The 23,386-nt window shown below is 39.9% G+C and overlaps 1 protein-coding gene across 6 annotated transcripts in view; it reads left to right on the top strand.

Annotated features, from left to right (window-relative positions):
- The window catches only part of CHD7 (chromodomain helicase DNA binding protein 7), a 128,821-nt gene extending 108,542 nt beyond the window's left edge, over positions 1-20,279 (top strand). For 3 of the 6 annotated variants that reach the window (XM_042808975.1, XM_042808974.1, XM_042808973.1), the window contains exons 20-38: positions 248-358; positions 444-649; positions 1,584-1,783; positions 2,375-2,534; positions 5,692-5,781; positions 6,279-6,382; positions 7,790-7,919; positions 8,197-8,269; positions 8,493-8,547; positions 9,270-9,498; positions 9,660-9,868; positions 10,008-10,685; positions 11,159-11,319; positions 12,928-13,155; positions 13,385-13,828; positions 14,360-14,581; positions 14,894-15,034; positions 15,518-15,622; positions 16,412-20,279. In XM_042808975.1, coding sequence (XP_042664909.1) covers positions 248-358; positions 444-649; positions 1,584-1,783; positions 2,375-2,534; positions 5,692-5,781; positions 6,279-6,382; positions 7,790-7,919; positions 8,197-8,269; positions 8,493-8,547; positions 9,270-9,498; positions 9,660-9,868; positions 10,008-10,685; positions 11,159-11,319; positions 12,928-13,155; positions 13,385-13,828; positions 14,360-14,581; positions 14,894-15,034; positions 15,518-15,622; positions 16,412-17,365 — 4,500 coding nt within the window. In that variant the 3' untranslated portion in view covers positions 17,366-20,279. The remainder of the gene's footprint in view (positions 1-247; positions 359-443; positions 650-1,583; positions 1,784-2,374; positions 2,535-5,691; positions 5,782-6,278; positions 6,383-7,789; positions 7,920-8,196; positions 8,270-8,492; positions 8,548-9,269; positions 9,499-9,659; positions 9,869-10,007; positions 10,686-11,158; positions 11,320-12,927; positions 13,156-13,384; positions 13,829-14,359; positions 14,582-14,893; positions 15,035-15,517; positions 15,623-16,411) is intronic. The other 3 variants (XM_042808976.1, XM_042808978.1, XM_042808977.1) reach the window with 3 other exon arrangements.
- Positions 20,280-23,386: the final 3,107 nt, after the last annotated feature.

The raw sequence follows: 23,386 nt of genomic DNA, 5'->3' as shown, positions 1-23,386 counted from the left end.
CCACAATAGATGGAAGTAGTACTGAATCGCCTTCAGTGTCAATTGAGCTTTTCAGTACACTTTTTTCAGTTTTCTTCCTCAAAACTGTTGGGACATCTGTATTTCCAGTTAGACAGTTGATAGACTCCTTTTTTTGTTTCTTGACAATGCTGTTTTGGAAGTCCTAAACATTGCACTTCCAAATGAAAATAGATATCTTTATAGTGTGTGGTTAAGAAATCAATGCATGTTTTTTCATGTCTTCTAGGCTAGTTTTGTTGCATCTGGGAACAGGACAGACATTTCCTTGGATGACCCTAATTTTTGGCAGAAGTGGGCGAAGAAGGCTGAACTGGATATTGATGCTTTAAATGGAAGGGTAAGAGCTTTATGACAGTACTCAGTTCATTTAAATTGAAGATTTTTCTCCTCCTTAATTTCTGCATTTTCACTTTTCATTTTAGAATAACCTAGTTATTGATACACCAAGAGTAAGAAAGCAAACCAGACTCTACAGTGCAGTCAAAGAGGATGAACTGATGGAGTTTTCAGACCTGGAAAGTGATTCTGAAGAAAAGCCTAGCACAAAGCCCCGTAGGCCTCAGGACAAATCACAGGGTTATGCAAGAAGTGAATGTTTCAGGGTAGAGAAGAACTTGTTGGTTTATGGGTAAGAATATACAGATTAAATAGTGTGATTGTGGATAAAAACTGAAAATATGTAAATTACATATAGTAAATACTCTTTCCTCTTTTTCTTGTTCACATGCACTCTGTATGCTTTTTACATCAGTACTATCTATACTTACCTGTGAGATTTTAGATTGCTTTATATATAGGGATATATATGTATTTCTTAGCTTAAAGCGTCCACACAGTGGATACGAGCTCACTGATAAAATATGTAGCATTGTGATGACAGAATATTTGTTTCTGGCTTCTTATATTGTAAAGAATACCAGAATTATTGAGACTTCATCTTTCTTTTCTAAGTATTGTGGAGAATAACAAAGTGCATTTGTAAAGACTGGTATGGTTGTGAAATCAAATCAATTAAGAGCTTTTTAGCATAGTTCTCATGTTTTGATGGTACTTAATTTCAACTAATTGATGCCTTATCTTTCCCATTGGATATGCCAGTCTGAATTTTATCTCTTTGCAAGCAAGTAGCTGTATTTAACTACTGTTCCAATGGGCTTCAGGAGAACTGGCTTTACTTCTAGAAAGCTGTGTGCAACAGTCACTAATAATGAATTTCAGGATCAAAATAAAACTGATTCCCCAAATCCCATGACTGTAGGAATTGGCTGAATTTCCTGTTCGTAGTTTACTGGGACCATTAGAGTTAAACATATGTACTTTATTATTTTGAGTGTAGTTCAATTGCAGCTTTACGAGCAGTGAACTTATTGCCTGTTCTGTAAAATAAACATTCTTAACTCTTAGGTGCTGTAAGCAGGATTCCCCAATGTAACCTGCAAACGCAGAATGCATTAGTGGTAATACAGGAGGTCCTAACTTGCTTGGCACCAGGAGTTAAATTGAAAGTCACAAATTAAAATACCAGTGCCCTAGCTGTTGTATTGAACATATTTTTCTTGTAGCTGGGGTCGTTGGACTGACATCCTCTCACATGGGCGCTATAAACGTCAGCTAACAGAACAAGATGTGGAAACCATCTGCCGGACTATCCTGGTATATTGCCTTAATCATTACAAAGGGGATGAAAATATCAAAAGTTTCATCTGGGATCTGATCACTCCAACTGCAGATGGGCAAACTCGAGCTTTGGTTAATCATTCCGGTATGTCTACCACAATCAAATAATGATGCTAGTAAATAGGAAAGAATTGCTTCAGTTGTGCTATGTCTTTAGTTTAAACTATAGCTGTTCTGACATGTTGTAGGATCTTGTCAGATTTTATGAGTAAGGTGGGCTTTGACTGGGTCAGTACTTAAAGGGGAAGTCACCCTCAGATGCTTCGTAGAATGCGGTGCTCTTGCTCATAAAGCAGTTTGAATAAATATTCTGACGTAGTTTTTAAGTATCGCCTACTGCTGGAGTTAAGCTCTTTCAAATGGCCATAAGTCACAAAGCTCGTTTCCTTATGGCCATTCAGATTCATGAGCGTTTTTAGAAGAAATATTGATATGACACCAATTTCTGGATAGTTCTCTGAATTTTTGAAATCTTCACCCCTAAATTTGCATGGTAGTTTTGGTTGATTTTGTTATTCACAATTTCCAGATAAATTATGTTGTGTTCAGTTTTTGATTGCCCACAATGGAACTAATACAGCAGTGATGCTTAGCTGTAAATGTGTGTTTGTAATGCAGTTTGGTGTGAGAGCTTTTCTATTCAGACTGTATGAGATATAACTGGGGATTTGTATAGGCCTGTCTGCGCCAGTGCCCAGAGGGAGGAAAGGCAAGAAAGTAAAAGCCCAGAGTTCACAGCCTATGTTTCAAGATGCTGATTGGCTCACCACCTGTAATCCGGATGTATTATTTCAAGAAGACAGCTATAGAAAACATCTCAAACATCATTGTAATAAGTAAGTATTATTATTTCATTTAATGCTTTTTATTATATGTTTTTCAAAAGTCTGTGACTTCTTTGGAATGTTTTTAATAGAGCATGGGGCTATTTAATAGGATGTAGAGAGCATTATTGCTTCTAATTTGGGGGATAATCATTTTAGCAGATATCTGGATATTTCTGTAAGCTCTTTATGATTGATCCATTCTTAAAACATTTATGAAGAAATGTGTTTTCTACTTAAATAAGAATGAAATCAAATATGTGATTATTCTTAATAGCATATGGGGAAAAGAATATACCCTCACTTAAATCTATTTCTCTTGACAACTCAACATCCTGCTCTGCTCTGCACTAGCATGGATTTACCTTGAGCACTGTGAGCTATTTTGAGCACCACAATATAAGATGAAAACGAAATTATTAGAGAACATCCAAAAGAGGTCTGTGAAGATGGTGAGGGGTCTAGAGGGCAAAGTGCATGAGGAGTCGCTGAGTTGGTTTGTTTGGCCCAGAGCAGAGGAGGCTGAGGGGATGAGGCCTTGTAGCAGACTACAGCTTCTCACAAGGGTAGCAGTGGGGAAGCTCAGATCTCTGCACTCTGGTAACAGTGACAGCACCAGATAGAACGACATGGAGCTGTGTCAGTGGAGAGTCAGGTTGGGTGTTGGGAAAAGGTTCTTCACCGGAACCTTTGCTTAATTGTTGAATGAATGTCTCTCGAGTGCATCTCTTCTTTGCTTTTGGTTTGTAATATCTCGGTTGTTTTTGTGTCAACTTCTTTCAAGCTACGGCAGGGGAGATTCAGGCTGGACATGAGGAAGTATTACTTTTCAGAAAGGGTGGTCAGGCACTGGAATGGACTGCCCAGGGAGGTGGTGGAGTCACCGAGCCTGGGGGTGTTCAAGGAAAGGCTGGATGTTGTGTTGAGGGACATGGTTTAATGGGAGCTATTGGGAATAGGTGAACGGTTGGACTGGATGATCTTTTAGGTCTTTTCCAACCTTGGTGATTCTATGATTCTATGATTAAGTGTTCTTCATTGGGTATCTAGCATACACGTGTAAAGCAGTGTCAGTGAAAAGTTGTCTTTATGCTTTTAGTATGTATTGTCTTATTAGAAGTGTTTATTAGAAAGGAATTATTGATTTCAAAAGTATCTGTGGCCTGTCAACAGAGGGAGTGTGATGTGAAGGAGATAAGACATTTAAAAGGTTTATTAGTCCATTTCTGGATGCTAACCAAGCTTAATTTGCAGCTGATGAGAACAGATATTTAGAGAATTATGTTAGCAAGTGCGCATGCAAGTGAACTGGTTCTTGACTTTTTTTTCTGAACTGTTACTCAGTTCAGTTATTACATTTTACTTCCTCTTAAAATAATTAAATTTTTTCCTGTAACATTATTTTGCTGTCACAGGTAACATGTCCTCATTACTTGTTATATCAGTTATATCAGCCTTAAACTCATTTTTAAAATTGTGCTGCTGAAATAATACAGTAGAACAATTAGAAGGATCAGGAAGGCTGATGTATCACTGTATCAAATACAAGAATATTTTCAGTTGCTATCTTTTTTCCTTCATTTCCTAGACCCATCAGGACTAAGTGAATTGTAGAAGCAACATGTTTAGCCCAGGTAAAATCAAGCTGAGGTAGAAGCTAATTGAAAGTATGAGTAATTTCCTTCATCAGATAGCAATATCTACTGGATAAGTAAGAACAGGGTGTCCTGTTCTCATGTGTAACATGCATGCTGCTTTAATGTGGAGGACTTCTGAAAGGTACAGAGAACCTCTGCATTTTGGTTTAGTTTTGTGGGTTGTTTTTTTTTTCCTCTTCCTTCGGCTTGATATAACATTTGTTATCACTTAATACAAAGATGATAGAGACCATCTTAGAGACCAGCTTATTTCTATAGCCAAACATAGAAAAGAGGCACCTTACTGGTCCAGGTTATCAAACTTACAAAAAAAGCATGTCTGACATGTTTTGAATTGTACAAATGACCTTGATTCAAATCCCTACTCTTCCAAGGACTACTTGGGTAACATGTGTAAAATTGGATATCGCTTCTGTTGCATCAGATCTCTAGCAAGGAGTTCTCAAAACTGGTGGTGGTCTAAATTTTTCATGCAACTGGGTGATCAGATTACTGCCTCCCCAGTTACCCTTACTGCTCCGAGAGCAGCAATTCAACAGTAGCCGTGATGGATTTGGATACAGGGAGAAGGCAGGCAGAATAATTTCCATTTTAGCTGGTGCTGATTCTACTTCATGAACTAGGCAGCAGGGGGTGCCCTGAATTGGGTAAACATGGGAGAGCTTGATTATTTTCAGGGAGACATTTTTTCTGTAGTGATGACCTCTTTTCTGCTCTCCTTGAAAATCCAGTCTGCCATTCTCTCTCCTGCCAGCTTAAGCTGTTGCTGCAACACCTGACAGCGGTCCCAAAAACGACTGTAGTGTTGCAGGGATGGGAAAAAATAAACATGGGCAACGAAGACTTTTCACTTCCTTATGGCTCTTATGTTGTGTGCAGGTAAAATTAAATAGCAGTTTGAACTATAGAGAGTAAAAATAGTTAATATTTCCTAGGGGAAATGGGGGATTATTTTTTTTTCCTCCCATTCTCGGAAGCAAAAAGTTGTATAATCTGAAAAACCTGACATTCCATATTGAGGGTTTATTGTAAGGTAGTAAAACCAGATTTTATATCTCGTTTATTCCTACAACTTCTGATGTGCTTCCAAAAATGGTATTAAGGCAGCAGCTGAGGAAATTTTATGAGATAATGAAGCAGAACAGTTACTGAAAGCCATCTGCTCAGTTGTTTACAAACTTGCTTCAATACTTCAGAGGCAGTGGTAGAGTACGTGTCTAAACTTCACAAGCTGCACTAGGTAGAACTAAATGAAATGCGCCGGGGCTGGGCTGCGCTCGGTCCCTCTCTGTGCAGTGTAAGCGGTTGCCAGGCAGGCCTGTTGGAAGCCAGCAGAAAGCACCACACAGAGGTGATTATGTGCCACCATCTGTCACGCTTCAAGCCTACCATACAGCATGGCTAATCAGCCTTGGCAGGATGATGGATGAACAGCAGCAGCTGCCAAAAGCCACTGTTGGCAAACAGTCCTGAAGTTAAGAACTTTTTCCCCCCTCTGCCTTCCTCTCCAGGGTCCTGCTGCGTGTCCGCATGCTGTACTATCTACGACAAGAAGTTATAGGGGACCAAGCAGACAGGATCTTAGAGGGTGCTGACTCAAGGTTAGTGCAAGTGCAGGTTTATTTTTTTGCTTTATGATGCTGGCTTATGTAAAGCACATGTACTATAATAATTTTAGCATTTAAAGGTTGTTGTGCTTCCTGTTAAATGGGTTTGCAAGCCACATTATTATTTTATCAAATGAGGTGGGTAGTTTTCTTGCAGGAGGGAAAGTGTGGGAAATTACTGATATGGATTTTTCAGTATTGCTAATATTGAAGAATTATTGTAACTCAATTTTAATTTTTCTTTTTAAAAAATACTAAGATTGTAAATAAGCGTGTTTGGGTAACCACTGGCATTTTACTCCTAAAATAGCCTAATATTTTTTAATTATTTCCTTTTAAACAATCCTAAGTAATTTTCCACGCGTTCTAATTGGTGTTGTTTTTTCCCCCTCAAGAAGCATATTTACAAAGTGGTGTGAACCATTTCTCTTTTTTTTTCTAACGTTTTTGTCCAGTCATCTTTGCAAATGTTTATAATGCTGTCTTTATAGTGAAGTAGATGTGTGGATACCTGAGCCGTTCCATGCTGAAGTTCCTGCAGACTGGTGGGATAAGGAGGCGGATAAATCCCTTTTAATTGGAGTATTCAAACACGGTAAGTGGTGTCTCACTCTGAACAAAACTCAGTTGTAAAGCTTTCTGCGTGTAGGACTGTTCAGTCATAATATTAACAAGTATTGTTCCAAAGAACTGTTGGCTTGTATCTCCCTTTTTTTTTTCTTGCCTGCATTAAAAACCTAATATGAGCTGTAAATATCAGATGCTGTTTTTAAATGTTTGCAGAACATTTGAGAAGAAAACATTACTTTCTTGGCTGTAAATAAAACAAAGCCATATTTGTTTAAGTAATAGCCAAATAGTAAGATAGATCTCCATAAACTTTGCTTCCAGCACTGCTTCACTTGCTAACTCTGCCAACCAGTGTCAAAGTGGACGGTGGGCTTAACCTCTGCTATTAATCTGTACAAGTGCCTCCTGGGCTTTGTTCCAAGCAATATTTCACAAATGTCAGTGTTGAGAACTCCCGGCTCCCTTGAGTGGGATGCAGCCTTGTTAACTTTGAAAGGCTGGGGATGCAGAGCTGGCATGATATATACAGTGAGCGATTCCTGATTATAATCCCAATTCTCTGGAGGTCGCAGAGGTATTCTCAGCAGCCCAGCCTGACTAAAGGGGAGAATGATGGCTTATAAAACCTTTCATGATTACAGTTTGGCTTGAGGCTCTACAGCAGTTAGGAGCAGTGTGTTGTAGTACAAATCCTAATTGAATTGTGCTGTTCTGCCTATGTACAGCAGCTCTGTTTTGTGGGCTCAGCTGAGGCAAGTCTAGTCTAAAAATCATTTTCCTGCAGTGCACTGTTGGGATCTGCCATTTTCCATCTAGTCAACTTGGGCAGTAAAAAAGCAAACAGCAGTTTGAAAACCATAGAGGGAACAGTGTCATCTTACTGACATGCATCATCCTAAACCTAATAAGACAGGTTCGTTGGCCTTACGTATAACCCATGTATACAGCATTTTCACAGCCTACACTGAGGGTTCCAGCAAGGCTAGAGCTATAGAGAGTGTGTGTGTGTGTGTGTGCTTCCATTCACATCTGTATGTTTGCAGTAGGGAGTGCTAAATATGGAGAACCACTGTAAGAGTTATGTAGGAATCTTTATAGAAGTGTGGGGTTAGTTTTGGTGAAAGATTGAGATTACATTGAAAAAACTATTCAATTTTTACTGTTTGTTAATGCTGCTGATGTTAAAATGTTTCTGTGCTGATGAAATTTATCAATATGAAAAACGTTATTACACAAATGAAAACTACTGGGGAAAAAATGCATCATTTTTTATTAAACAATTCCTTTAAAATCACAGTTACAGCTCTTTAATTTTATTTAAAAATAAATGAACCCAGAAAATTGTATTTCATTACCTAAACTGTTCTTTTTACAGTTGATCGTAGCTTTAAAAAAAAAAATAAAATAAAAAAAATTGCTTCCCACTCTGCAGGTTATGAGAAGTACAATTCCATGAGAGCTGATTCAACACTGTGCTTTCTGGAACGGGTTGGCATGCCTGATGCAAAGGCCATAGCTGCTGAACAGAGAGGGACAGACATGTTAGCAGATGGCGGTGATGGGTAAGGACGACATGAAAAAATTAATAAACTTTATCAGCATTGTATACGTTGGCACGAGTTCATGTGTCATATTCTGCTTACATCTTGCCTGAGGATCTGAAGTGATCACATAATGTAAAAAGTACGTAAAATTGCTTACACGGTTGAGCATGAAATATAAATGTGTAGCTTGGTACACATTCTGACGGCTTTTGTAGCTTTTTTGCTTTTCTTTCCAGAAAAATTACCTTTCAAAAACAATGTTTATTTAAATTGTTTATTTTTAATATTTTTTTAGAGGTGAATTCGACAGAGAGGATGAAGATCCAGAATATAAGCCAACAAGAACTCCTTTCAAGGATGAAATTGATGTAAGAACTTCAAGTTTCTGTAATTATAAGTATTTGTAAACATAACTGACACTCCATGTTTATCCTAATGTGTAATACTTATGTTTGTGAACCACCAGATAAACACGCCTTACAAAGATACTTTTCTGCTGTATTTGAAAGATAACATCTTTTTTTTTTTTTCTGCAAACAATAACATATGGTCAAAGCTGAAAACTAAAATAACTTCTGTCTTCTCCCAAAGGAATTTGCAAACTCACCTCCAGAAGACAAAGAAGAGTCCATTGAAATCCACCCAAGTAAGACTATACAAAAGAAATTTTGAAAAAGCAAAAATAGACCACTTAGGCAAAGCTGGACTTTTTATTAGCACATGAAGAAATGGGTTGTGTTTTGGGAAAACATCACGGTAAACTTCTTAGTGCCAAATCTCTTCATGCTTCACGTGTTTCAAAACAATTATTTACCATGTTTGAATAATCCCTCGTTAAGGCTTTCTGGGTTTCTAATTACATAGTAGAAATTGTGATGATGAAAGCTGGATGTTTCTTTATGCTGCTGCTGATGCTTTTGCTGAGATAATCTTGACGTTGCTGTAGATAAGTTCCTCGGCATGAAGGAAAAGTGCCAAGTTTAAGTGAAAATAATGAAGTGGTAAATCATAAGCATAGGTGTTTTCACAGAGATGGAATGACCTTCTTAGTAACGCATTTAAAGCTCTACTGCATTAATTTAAATACTTAAAGGTATTCATAATATGTTTGCATTCATAACATTGAATAATAATACCTGATAGTTATCTTTAAATGCTTCACTGACATTTGAGTTTGTGGAGTCAGATGGTTTTATTCTATTTTTTTATTTCCTACCAGTGTAGTTATCCTGTTTCTAATTTGTTCTGCACCAATATTAATGAAGCGTATGTTCTTATCTGATCAGACAGGAATCCAGTTTTAGCCTTAGAAACTTTGAAATGTTTAGTGGTGGTTTTGCAGTGCACAAATACTTCTCTATTCTCTAGACAAGCACAGTGAAAGCAATTCTGAGTTAGGCCAACTCTACTGGCCCAACACTTCAACCCTGACTACCCGTCTGCGTCGCCTCATTACTGCCTATCAGCGCAGCTATAAAAGGCAACAAATGAGGCAAGAGGCACTAATGAAGACTGACCGCAGGAGACGTCGGCCTCGGGAAGAAGTGAGGGCACTAGAAGCAGAAAGGGAGGCTATAATAACTGAGAAACGACAAAAGTGAGTTTTCTCAGTGATATTTTCCTTTAAATCTCAATTAACTTTGTGTGTTGCCAGTATTTCTGCTTTGAAAGTATAAACTAAATGGGCCTGGGGGTATCCAAACTGTTCGGGCTCGCCTTTAACTAAGTGGCCTGTTTTTTTCCTTCTTCCTTGAATAGATGGACAAGAAGAGAAGAAGCCGATTTTTATCGTGTAGTGTCTACTTTTGGAATTATTTTTGATCCCATAAAACATCAATTTGACTGGAATCAATTCAGAGCATTTGCCAGGCTTGATAAAAAGTCCGATGAAAGCTTGGAGAAGTATTTTAATGGCTTTGTGAATATGTGTAGACGAGTGTGCCGAATGCCGGTCAAGCCAGATGATGGTAAGTTTTACTGACTGCAGAAATGGATGTGACTACTAATAGATGGCACCGTTATTGAAACTTGATTCCTAGGCGCAATGATTTACAGATGGGCGTACATCTAGTTAATGTTAAACACTACAAACTGATGTCATTGCAGAGCCTCCTGATCTTTCTACTATGATTGAACCGATCACAGAAGAACGTGCTTCCAGAACTTTATATCGCATTGAGCTGTTACGGAAAATCCGTGAGCAGGTTCTTCATCACCCACAGCTGGGGGAGAGGCTAAAGCTTTGCCAACCAAGCTTGGATCTGCCGGAGTGGTGGGAGTGTGGTAAACATGACAAAGACTTACTGATTGGTGCTGCTAAACATGGAGTCAGTAGGACAGATTATCACATTCTGAATGATCCTGAGCTGTCTTTTCTTGAGGCCCACAAAAACTTTGCTCAAAACAGAGGGGCGGGTAATGCAAATACTGTCTCTTCTCTACACCCTGTGGGTGCTGGCTGCAGTCAAACACCACCTATTGTCCCATCCACACCAGTACAAGAAGAAAAAAGTACAGAACAAACGGAGTCTAAAGTTGAAGGATCTGAAAATCCAGCAGCCAAAGAAAAATCTGATATCAAGGAAGAAACAGATATTGCTGATAAAGACACTAAGCAGGATTGTGATGCTGAGGCTGAGACTGGCTCTGTTAAATGTGAATTGAAAGATATAGAAATGAGTACAGACGTAGACCCAAAATCAATTTCTGAAAAAGGTTCAGAAGAAGATGAAGAGGAGAAACTGGATGATGATGACAAATCAGAAGAATCCTCCCAACCTGAAGGTAACACTTTGGTCAGGTCAGTCCTATGCTCTTAGCTTAGCATGAGTCCTACGTCTGTTCAGACTTGTGCCAGCTGGTAAGTGGCATGCATGGAGCTGTTTTGGAGCCTCGATAGGCTATGTTTAGCAGGTTTCTCTTCTTTTCCATGTATCTAGGTGGCCAGATAAACTATAAAAAAACAAAACAAACAAACAAAAAAAAAACACCAAACCATAAAAGCTAAAAAAAATCCATCTTTAGTAGGATTTTTTTTTTTTCCCTGTGAGGGATGATTTCCAAGATAACTTACTGATCTAATAAGCACAATTTCTGTTCCAAGTGCAGAAGACTAAGACTCTGTTGTAATAATGATAGAACAGAAGCCTGAGTTAGAAGAATGGTATCAAACATGCTTGTCTTAATCTATCTATTGAGGCTGACATTGGATGGTTGGGAACTTTTGCAGTTAATTCTTGGTCATGATTATTGTTCAGCAGGAGCAGTTTCTCAGGGTAAGAATTTTGATGAAGAAAGCAATGCCTCTATGAGTACCGCAAGGGATGAAACGCGCGATGGATTCTACATGGAAGATGGGGATCCTTCTGTGGTCCAGCTGCTTCATGAGAGAACATTTGCCTTTTCTTTCTGGCCTAAGGTTGGTTGCGGGTAGGATGGGATGCATTGTTTTCAGTACAGATAATGTGTGGGAAATGTGCTGCAAAAAGTGGTTTGTTCAGTTCTGTGCTTCTAGTGAACATGAGATTTATTCTGAGAATGATTTTTGAAATGGCTTTTTATTGTTCAATTGTGTACAAATTAGTGAAGGAAATGAACAGAATTGCTTTACTGTAAAACAACACTGCTGACAGACATGAGTTCCTTATAGACCTGCAACTGTCTGAGTGCAGAATGACACCTCTTATGCCGTTATTAATGGAAGCAAATTTATGACTTTGAATTCTGGATTTCGTCTGCAGTGCAGTCTGCAAGGGGAGCAGAGATTCTGCAAGATCACCTTTTCAGTTTGGGATGGGAAAAAGAGTACTGGTGACCTACATGATCTAAGCCATTATGTAATGTTGACAGATGTATTAAGGTGTCCTGTAAATACAGGCAGCAATTTTACATAGGATAAAGCTATATCTTATTTTGGTAGCAGTGCAGAAATATATCTAACACAATTTTTTATTTTTATTTTTATTTTTTAAATATCAAACTAACATCGTAATAAATCCGTACATAATTTAGTACTCTCCTTTGCAGTAAGGGCAGAGAGAGAAATAAAGTAGTAATAGTCTTAAGCTTACTAATCACCATAACAGGGCCATCTGGTTTGGGAGGGGGTGGGGTAGGGCGGGGGGGACCTTGCTCTTAATAGGCTTATTCCTGGAGAAAGCAAGCAGTCTGTTGCAGCTGCTGAGATTTGCTAGTGGCCTTTGCGCTGTTTTGCTGTTCAGGAAGCTAACTGGTGCTCATATTCCCTAACCAGCAGTATTTCTCATAGTTTTGAAGTTTCTACTACTTCAGGCTAGCATGGAATGTATTTGAATACTAAAATGGAAAAGAATTATACTAATCTTCTTTGCTTTCAGTTTGTATTTTGGAAACATGAACTAAAATCTTATTTCAGTTACAGTGTAGAAACAAATCCCTAATCTATGTAGATTCATGATAAGTAGACTAATACACATAATCAGAGATTTTTAGTGTACACGCTTCAGTGAAATTTGAAGTGATAATGGGTGTGGAATGAAAATTGACATTCATTAGATGTCCCTAGGTTGGTGCTTGTTTCATAATGTTGAACTTTATTAATAGTGACACTAATGAGGATCCACTTCCTAGGACAGAATTGCAGATCCAGCCTCTTGGATCTCAAGAACTGCAGTTTTAAAATACTCATTGCAGATGTTTTGATTTTTTTCCCTTCCGAACTGTTGAGTTTGCTGACAGCTCAAGTAAGAAGCGTAAAACAATTGTGAGTTTCTGTTAAAGTCTGTTTGTACACTGTCCAACAGAAAATGTCATCTGTCTTCCTTCTTCATCTCAATATAAATGCTGTTCTTAAATTCTAGTTCTATTCCACAAAATTCCCTACGTGTTAGCTTTTTTCAGGCGATCAGTTTATCCTAGCCTGGAAGAAATAGTTGTTTTTTAATGTCCTTCTTAAGCCTTGCTGAACTAGACAGAGTAGTTGCACTCATTTGAGTTTAACAGGCAACCTTCGCACTAAAGGTTCATTATGTACTTTTCCTTTGCACAGGACCGAGTAATGATCAACCGATTAGACAACATCTGTGAAGCAGTGCTGAAAGGGAAGTGGCCAGTAAATAGGCGCCAGATGTTTGATTTCCAGGGGCTCATACCTGGGTATACTCCAACAGCTGTGGACAGCCCTCTGCAAAAAAGGAGCTTTGCAGAGCTCTCCATGATTGGTCAAGCCAGTATCAGCGGCAGTGAAGACATCACTGCTTCTCCTCAGTTGTCAAAGGCAAGGCTGCATCCTTCTCATTCGTACAGAAAGCTTCTTATCTTTTGTCACTTATTTTTGCATAATATGAAAAAATAGCATTCCTTTGAATAAAATAGGAAAAATGAAAGACAGTGTTACCTTGAGTAAAGTAAAGGCTCTGTTTTCTGAGTTACGTGTTCATTCTATTGCAAAATCAGTGCAGTTAACAGAGCTGTGTTAATGTTTGGAAATCTTCGTGTTTCATTAGGAAGATGCACTCAATTTATCGGTTCCACGTCAGAGGAGGAGGAGGAGACGAAAAATTGAAATCGAGGCTGAGAGAGCTGCCAAAAGAAGAAATCTTATGGAAATGGTTGCCCAGTTACGTGAGTCTCAGGTGGTCTCAGAAAATGGACAAGAAAAGGTTGTGGATTTATCAAAGGCCTCACGAGAGGCAACAAGTTCTACCTCAAATTTTTCATCTGTTACTTCAAAGTTTATCTTGCCTAATGTCTCCACACCCGTGTCTGATGCCTTTAAAACTCAAATGGAGCTGCTGCAAGCAGGTCTTTCACGCACACCCACAAGGCATCTGCTAAATGGCTCTTTAATAGATGGAGAACCGCCCATGAAGAGGAGGAGAGGAAGGAGGAAAAATGTAGAAGGGCTTGATCTGTTATTTATGAGCAACAAACGGACATCATTGACTGTAGTAAGACAACAACCTTTTTGTCTCCTATTTGTTCTTCTGTGTCTAGTACTTTCTGAATGTGAGTTTATAGTGTTATACTCTAGCAAATAATAACGTACAGTTCTTACCCAGCCAGCTTTTGCTTTGTATTTAATTTTGAACAAAACAAAATGTTGCTTATATCAAGTTTTTACTATAGCAGATTGTGATTTTTTTTTAACTTGCTCATATTTTCAAAAAGACATTTTTTCCTTTGAAATATAGTATATTATAACATACATATTTTGAGGCTTAAGTTTACCTTCTCTCTTCTGTAGGAAGTGAAGGTCTTGGGGGTCATTAAGTGATAATGCATGAAAACTGCTCTGTCTGTTCTTTAATGTTCAAAGATTCTAAATTTACAAAATCCCCTAATGTGACTGCTTTACATAGTGGAAACATTTAAATCTTATTAACTGCTGACTTGAGCCTTTAACTTTAGTCCTTGAAGTGATTTCTCCCAGGTAACTGCTGCCTTAAAGTGAGAAGTAATGCTGGTGTTAATGTTTTCAGGAGGATGCAGAAGTGACCAAAGCTTTTGAAGAAGATTTGGAGGCCCTACCAGCAAGGAACATTCCGTCTCCTGGTCAACTGGATCCAGACACTCGCATCCCTGTAATCAATCTAGAGGATGGGACCAGGCTGGTGGGAGAAGATGCTCCCAAAAACAAGGACTTAGTTGAATGGCTTAAATTGCATCCTACTTACACTGTAGATATGCCCAGTTATGTACCAGTAAGTATTTGATTTTAAAAGTGTAGCTGTATTAGATTAGTATGGAAGTTAATCTTACAGATATGGAAATAAATTTCTTCAAATTGGGTGTAATCATTGGATTTCAGTGGAGGTTTTCATCTTAGCCACATTTACTGTAATATCTAAGCACTCAGGAGGCACCAGGATTTCTATGTATGTTCAGGAAAATATTTTTTTGAGGGTAAAGTAATTGATCCCTTCTTAAAATTTTTGATAGGAGAGGTGTCGTAATTCTTTACTTTTGTCAAGAGAATGAAAAGCTAAAAAACAACATATTTCTCTTCTTTCCAGAAGAGTGCAGATGTGCTGTTTTCCTCATTTCAGAAGCCGAAACAAAAACGACACAGATGTCGAAACCCTAATAAACTGGATATAAACACCTTGACAGGAGAAGAAAGGGTACCTGTTGTAAATAAGCGAAATGGGAAGAAGGTAAACACTAAGTTCAGTGGAATTGTTTGAATTGTTTAGTAATGTTTTTGCATGTTGAGAACAGGCTTTCTGTTCTGAACTTCTTTAAAAAGTTTAATTTGGCACTGACATTTCTTACTGTCACTCAGAATCTTTGATTTCTCCTTTACTAATTTACTAGCTCATTCTAGTCATTTAAGTTGAGCAACTCATATACATATAGCATATTTCTTTGCATCAGGTATGAATTTAATTACTAGCACTGCCTGGACTGTGACGTTTTGCTGTATTTTTTAAATGTGGTCTTTTCAATTCTGATATCATTAGGTAGTTTCAGTTCAGTTTTCCACTATATGAATTGAAATTCTTTACTTTCATCCTTTCTTAGATGAAAGTGCACAAATGGAAAATGTACAGATGAACAGTAGCAGTTCTGTGGTTTGGGTTGTTTGGTTGGTTGGTTTTTGTTTGTGTTTTTAAGTATTATCTTATCTTTTGCATTAGATGGGTGGAGCTATGGCCCCTCCAATGAAGGACTTGCCAAGATGGTTAGAAGAAAATCCTGAATTTGCTGTTGCTCCAGATTGGACTGACATTGTTAAACAGTCTGTAAGTGAAACTTTGATTCCATGCTTCGCTCTAGGTTACAGCACGGGAAAGTTGAAGGTTGTGTAAATTTCTGCAGGCAAGCACTGATGATTAAGTCCTTTTTCTCATAGCTAGTAGTTCTGAGCTGAGGAAATTGTAGTGTCAGGATGGGAGTTTGCCAGCTAAGGGGAAAGATGATAGAAGGCTTCTCTAGAGTGGGATTGCAGTATATGGAAAAATCAGGTATAGCAAAGTAACCTTCAGCATTAGTTATTTGTTTTTGTTGATTATTTTGTATTTTTTCCTCATGTAGTAAGCAGCAATTCTTAATACAGGTGTTTGTACATTAAGCAACTACTAAATTAGGTGTTTTTCACATGCATAGCAGAAAGAGTAATCACCTTGGTACTTTGTAGCATCAAAAAGCTAGCTTTGCTACCTTTTATTTGAAAACTGTTATTTGAAAATAGAGTGTACAGTTCTGCAAATACTTCTTAAAATGCCACTCCCTGTACTGGAGTTCACGGGGAAGTACAATGAGCTATGGTGTTTTAGCATGATTTGTTGTTCCACCCTGTTTAAATAGGCAGAACATGTGACTTTGTTTTCTTCAGTTTTCCTTATGTGTTCTAGTGTTGCTCACTTTAGTAGTTAGCTACTCATGATTTACCGGGTTTGAAAACCAAACTGCTTTTCGAATTAGAAAATAATGTGATAAAATCCTTCAATTTCTTCCATTTTAGCTAGTTAACTGCTGAAAGCTACAAAAACTAAGAGAGAATAAAACTCCTTTCTGCATCCCTTTCCCAGGGTTTTGTTCCAGAGTCTATGTTTGACCGTCTTCTCACTGGACCTGTTGTGAGGGAGGAAGGAGCAAGCAGAAGAGGAAGAAGGCCAAAAAGTGAAATTGCCAAAGCAGCTGCAGCAGCTGCTGCTGTAGCATCAACTTCGGGAATCAACCCACTACTAATGAACAGTCTGTTTGCTGGAATGGACCTCACCAGCCTCCAGAATCTACAGAACCTGCAGTCTCTCCAGCTCGCAGGCCTCATGGGCTTTCCGCCAGGGCTAGCAACAGCTGCTGCTGCTGGGGGGGATGCTAAAAATCCGGCTGCCATGTTGCCTCTGATGTTGCCAGGGATGGCAGGATTGCCCAATATGTTTGGACTAAGTGGATTGTTGAATAACCCAATAACGGCTACTACTGGAAATGCCACTACTGCTTCCGGTCAAGGAGAGACTGAGGATGGCGCTTCAAAAGCTGAAGAGAAGAAAAATGAGAATGAAGAGGAGAACAAAGACTCTGAGAAAAGCACAGACACTGTTTCTGCTACTGACTCTGCGAATGGATCTGTCAGTGCTGCTACTGCGGCGACTACCGCCACTGCCACCACTACCACCACCACCAACACTGGATTGCCCACAAACCCTCTGGCCTTCAATCCTTTCCTGCTGTCTACCATGGCTCCTGGCCTGTTCTATCCATCTATGTTTCTACCTCCGGGACTGGGAGGATTGACTCTGCCTGGTTTCCCAGCACTAGCAGGACTTCAGAATGCAGTGGGCTCCAACGAAGAGAAGGCTACTGACAAAACTGAAGGAACTGCCTTTAAAGATGAAGAAAACCTGGAAGGCAGTGATGCAGAGGAGAGCCTTGATAAAACTGCAGATTCCTCCGTTTTAGAAGATGAAATAGCACAGGGTGAAGAATTAGACTCACTTGATGGGGGGGAAGAAATAGAAAACAATGAAAATGATGAATAACCAGTACCAGTTACAGTTGAAGTGTTTTAAACTTTTGACAAGTGGTAGTCCTACTGTTTACACTCACAGTTAATGTCCATACTTAGTTTTTATAAGCTGTTCTGTAACATAGTGTAGCAAAAAAAAAAAAAGTTCAAGTCATGTTATACAGATGTGTCAAAAGGTATCTTGGTCATTAAGTATTGTGCAGTGCATTATTTATTATCCCTAGGAGAGATGAAATTTGAGAGGTGATCATGTCTTTTTAAGGAAATTGACATAATGCTCTGCTTTTTTCTTTTCTTTTGGTACCATTGGTATTATGAAAAGCAGCAATTTGTAATCAAGTGGCACTAATAGAAGGAAGTGCTGCTTAAAGGAAGGATGAAGTTATATATTTAATTTTTTATTTTTTATTTTGTTTTGCTGTGAAGGTCAAGATGAAATTTACCATACATATCGTACTTGCGCTTCATTTTGACTGTAGGGGAGTTCACCCGCTCACGTGCGCGCGCACACCCACACACACACACTCTCTCTCTGACAATCTTCATGATAGTGTGACTGTCTCTGTCTTGAGACGCAGCAATAATAAGGCAGCTGTTGAATGTGAAGAGTACCTTTTGGAAATTTACCCGCGGAGAAGGTTCTTACAGGATAAAGCTACAGTTTAATCGTCTCGTGATCTTGTAATGCACTGGTATAAACAAAAAAAGAAAAAAATCAGGTACCTTTTTTAAATTAAAGGACTTTGTTACTTTAGCCACAAAGCTAAACAGCATTACCTCAACTCTAAACTAGCCTTGAAGTTTACAGACATGACTTTGTAAATGTATTGTTTTTCTTTGTTGTGATGTCTTTTTATTTTTTTTTTTTTTCTTTGGAAACTGCTATCATGTAAGATAAGATGTAAATTGCTGCCAACTGTAGTAATGATGCTTTTAATAAAAGTGACCCATGATATGCAGAGATGTAATTATAAAATGTAGCGTTTAGGGACATCACAACTGGTGTTGATGTTTTATATTTGCATTGTGGCTTTTTGCAGCGTTTTCTGCTATACTCCCTAATAGATTAGTGGCTGTAAATGCTGAAATTATTGTCTGCACGGGACTAGGCAGGAAGAGAAACCCTGAATTACCTTCATATTTTCCACTCTAAGTAACTCTGCAGAAAAGCACACTAAAAAGCCTACTTTACTCCTTCAAAAGGGGCATGAGAGACTGAGAATACTTTAAAATGTGTTCAGCATGTGATAATATGGTACACTAAAGAACAAAAGGGCAAAAGAAAAATGAGGCTTTAATAGGCACAATATCTAGGTCATTTATCCTTGGTTAATGGGTAGAAAAACACAATGCTGTAGTGACAGCAAGGAATACAAAGGCTCTGTGGTATCCTGTAGACCAGAGCTTGTGATGCCAGAAACCACTGTGTCAAACAACCTACATGAAACTAAAACTGACCCACTTTTCATAAAAACCAGCGTCTCTTCTGGAGAGCTACCGATTTGTACCCTTTTGTGACCTTTGATATTGGAGATAATGTACCATTTGAGAACTTCTGTTTTCACATTGTTGTCACCTTGACACACACGTACACAACTGTCTCGGTAGTGAGGATAAAAGGTTAGGTCTGCAGTAGAGTACATGAAAAATTAGCTATTTGAGTAGCCAGCTGTGGGTGGACCCCTGTCTTATGATTAATTTTACCTGTGCTTTTGGAGAGCTGCAACCCTCTCACATCCCCTGTGAATTTGCACAAGAGCTCGAATTAAGGAGTACTGCAAGGCCAGAACGCAGCCGTGAGGAGGACGTGTTACAAGGGGTGAACTTGCCCTGAAAGGAGCGTTCAACAAACAACGAAAGTAGGTGAGAAATGAAAGCTTAGGAAGAGAATTTGGTGTGAATGAATCACAGACACGCACTGCTGAAATGAATAGGTGGCAGAATGTCTCGTGGTGCCACTTAAATAGATCACACGGAGTTAATGAAGGCCAGGAAGGATTTCCTCCCGCCGTGTCCGTCGCTGGACAGTTGACGAGGTGTGTTATTCCTGCCTCTCTCTAAAACACTGCACGTAGGCCATGACAACAAGTGAGAGGCTGAAGGCCGAGGTATATTAACTTGATCTGGTGTGTTGAATCCATTCTATCTGTTATTTAAGTTGTTCAAATGACTGGTGTCTTATTTTGTCTTCTGTCTCTAGAACTTCCCCTGTAAATGTGGCTAGGTGCTTCCTGTTGTGTGTATTTCACATACTGATATAAAATAGCCCTTTTCTAAATTCAGTTTTATAATTCCCAGCAAAGATTTAAACAGACTAATGATATCCCTTGGGAGGCTCCTTTTTAATTGGCAAGAATAGAAATTATATTGTTAAATGCCACGCAAACCCTTTTCATTCTCCTAACCCTCTTCCTCCGTCAAAATGAAGGGGAAATTCAGGTAACTGCCTACTTCTGCCTGCAGGTTTTTGGCACTGAAACATCCAAGTTGTGACATGGGGTGTCCGAAGGGCATAGTAAGCGAATGTTACCCCTATTTGAAGCATTCCTCAAAGCAGTTATTACTCATCTGTGTTTCCCGTTCAAAGCAAAACTGAAACTGGAGAACTGCTATAGCAGCTGTGATGGTGGGGAGTCTCCGGGCTTCTCCGCTTGCTTTCCAGCTGCTTTGCTTCCTCCAGGTTCAGCAGACTGCTCACCTGTTGGAAAGAAGGCAGCGTTTTGATTTTGGAAGGGGTGGGTATGGGCCCCTGGTATGAAAAATGAAGTGGGGGGGATTGCCATCTAATGTCCAAGAAATGTATTACATGAAAATATGAAGGTTTTTCTTTGATCTGACAGAGTTTTTAATATGTTAATTATTGCAGTGATTCTCACAAAGTTTTAAAGTGTGTCTAAATGAATAAAAGCTTACGTGCGTTAAGATGATTAGAACATGCTATTCTCAACTTGATTCACAGCCAGAGCACCTCCCTGCCTATCTCAATTGGAAGCCTTCTGCCAGTACCCGTGTTTTGCTGGACCCCTCCCTTATGGTCACAGAATTGCTAATGGGGAATGTCAAGGAGTACAAGTGACTTTGGAGGAGCGTGTATCTGTGTCAAAGTATAGAATGATCTGCATGCTGACGCAGCCTTTCCTGGGTACGTGGCTTGCAGCCCTGCCAAGAGAAACAGCAAAACAACAACAAATCTGCTCAGGCTTCTAAGGACATATTTTCCAAGAATTTGCAAGAGAGATCTTATGATACTATTTATAAACCTAGGCTGTTGAGGAGAACTGGTTGAAAACTCACTGATGATGCAGCAGACAAGTTCCCATATCAGTCCAAAGTATTTTCTGTTGGCTTTGGTCTCTTGTTTCATGTCAGTGTCAAAAACTGTGCCGTGTACAAGTGTATCACTGATTGGAACAGCACGTAGTTTTCTTCTGTCGAGGACCTTTCCAATTCAGTGCAGCAAAATAAGCACTCTTTCATTTGAGAGACAAGAGTTTGGGGGATGGGGAGAGGTAATCAATTGCATTTCCAGTGCTGAGCTTCCCATTGAATTTCATCTTGCCTACCAAACTGCTTGTATGTGCAGAGCTCCAGCTGCCCCACGTCGCACACTTCAGCTCTCAGGGCTGGTGCTCTCTCAGAGCCCTCTCTGAGAGGGCTGGAGCCCTCTCAGGGCTCTCAGGGTGTCAGGGCTGGTTCTGGCAGCAGCAGGAAGCACCCAGGGCTCTGAGCCCTGGAATACCCATGCTGGGAGCTGCAGCCCTGTCACCACTTCTGGCTGCATTGGATGGGGGGGGAGTGCTGGCTCTGGCTGGAAGCAATGCCTTCAAGAGGCCTTGAAATGTGGCATTTTGGGCAGGTATTCTAATCACCAGCTTGAGTGAGCTGCTCTGATTAAAATTCCCAAAGGATGTGGATTGTTACAGATTGGCAGTTGCTGTGAGCGAGGTTTGATGAGTGTTTTGGAAGCAATCGAAACATTTCCAAATGGGAAGTAAATGTCCAGTGCTCTCTGAGTGCAGCTTCGTTAATTTGACGATGATTTGATGCAAACCAGCAAATATTTAGCATAACATAACATACTACAAAAAAATATTTTTCTAAAAGGGGATAAGTCCATATCAATAAATAGTTTAGGTTTTTCACCTTGCATAAAATTGCAGTCAACATTAGTAAAACTGTCAGATCTTAATCACTGGAGCCATTTGTGTTGCAGTAGCTTAACGTTTGTAGCTTGCAGTCTGTTATTCGTAGTCAGTCTTTGCTCAGAATTTAGACACCAGTGATAGTCACGAGTCAGAGACCTCATTAAAATCCTGGTAACTGCAGCCCACTTTAAAACACAAACCACCCATTTAGGAACCTTGCTTAGAGCATGGAGATGTAAGAGCAGATCGGGGCATCTCGCTGTGTAAGTTACATTTATGTTGTTTTGTTTATCGTTCCCACTTTTTCTATGTGAGTCTATTGGCCCAACCAGTGTACAGACTTCAAGCTTTGGCTTTGTTGGTTTTTTGGGCAGTCTCATTTGTAAGCTGAATGGCAGCAGGCCATGAGGTTAACCCCTCTAGTGCTGGAGGCAATGCACGCTGTGGGTGAGGAGTGGCCGGCTCTGCTCACAGTGCTTCTGCAGCTCTTCCCCTCTGCGATGCTTTGCCCTTCGGCTGGAGGTGCCCAGTAGGGCACTGAGGGATCTCTGCACCATTGGCCCCCTCCCATGGGCTCTGGCTGCTGTGGGCCTGAGCAGGATTTGCATTTTGATGGTGCTCCCTCAGCTCAGAGGCCCTTGCAAGGAAACTGGGATCCTTCGTTTTCCCTTTTTCTTCCCCCTTTCCCCCCCCAACCCCCCAACCTTTTTTTTTTTTTTCTAAAGGCTAGTGGAAAATAAGAGACATCCATTGTATCTCACTGCGGAGGCATTGTTCTGTACCAGACAAAGATGGCATATTTCTGCCATCCATAGTTTCTGCTCCTTCAGCCATGGCTGGCTACTGATGAGCAGCTGTGCAGGCTCTGAATAGCCCCAGGCATTTCCTAAAACCATTAGAATTATGAATTTTCCCCAAATGTGTGCCAAACCCCTCCCAAAAATATGTAGCAGAAGGAGGGAAGCAAAGCCTTTGCTCTTTGTCCAGAACTTGTTTTCTAAATTCAAACTTTCAAGGCAAGTGCAGTCTCATAAAGAGCATGTAACAAGTTCTGCCAAACGTACCAGCTGATTCCAAACTGACCTGCGCAAACACTGCTCAGAAGGATATTTTGAAAGAAGTGTTTTTATTTTCTCTTTAAGTATTTTTGTAATGGAAAGAATGAAGGGTTTAAATTGAGCTACGTAATTCTGTTTTACGCGCTGGGCAGGTGCTTGTGATGAATAGTCAGAACTGAAGAAAATGCTAAAAATCAGTCCTGCTCCTCATCTGCCACGCATCTGACACTTGTGAGGTATGGTGGGGGCTGTCAGCACAAGGACGTGCTTTTCCTCCCAGCCTTCTTCAAGTTCTCCTCGGCCAGACTGGCCATCTTCTGCTGTCTCAGTCTGCAGCAGGCTTGCCATCTGCTATATGGCTAATCAATTCACAAAGGTGCTGCTGGGCAGTGCAGGCTCCCCGTCCTCTGCCAATATTTTCTGGAAGTTGTCAAACATAGCTGAATTTGTTCTCAGCTGTCACAATCCTCGCATTGATTCCAGCTTGTAGCACTCCGGTGACCAGTGGGGTATGCGCTTTGTTTTGCAAGCAATGCTTGCTCTTTTGTGCCCGCTTTGTGAGGCTGCAGAGCTTCCCAAAGCCTGGGCGAGCGTGCCTCGAGAGCTCCCAGTTCCTCGGGTGCAAGTGCTGGGTGCCACCCCCCTGCCCCTGGGTAACACCAGGCACTGGATTTGGTCATCGTTGCTGCTTCTCAGTGCTCCTTTGATCATGCCTGGGTCAGACACGAAGGCTCTGCACCCAATTCAGGTGCCCGAAGCTCAGGTGGTGGTGTGGAATGGAGTGGCAGGATTTATTTCATTTATTTATCATTTCTTTTAATGAAGGATCTT

The sequence above is a fragment of the Centrocercus urophasianus genome, unplaced genomic scaffold (assembly GCF_019232065.1).
Source record: "Centrocercus urophasianus isolate 14NV4802_14NV808 unplaced genomic scaffold, USGS_Curo_1.0 seq_11, whole genome shotgun sequence".
NCBI lineage: Eukaryota > Metazoa > Chordata > Aves > Galliformes > Phasianidae > Centrocercus > Centrocercus urophasianus.
This window is presented reverse-complemented; position numbering and strand designations above follow the sequence as displayed.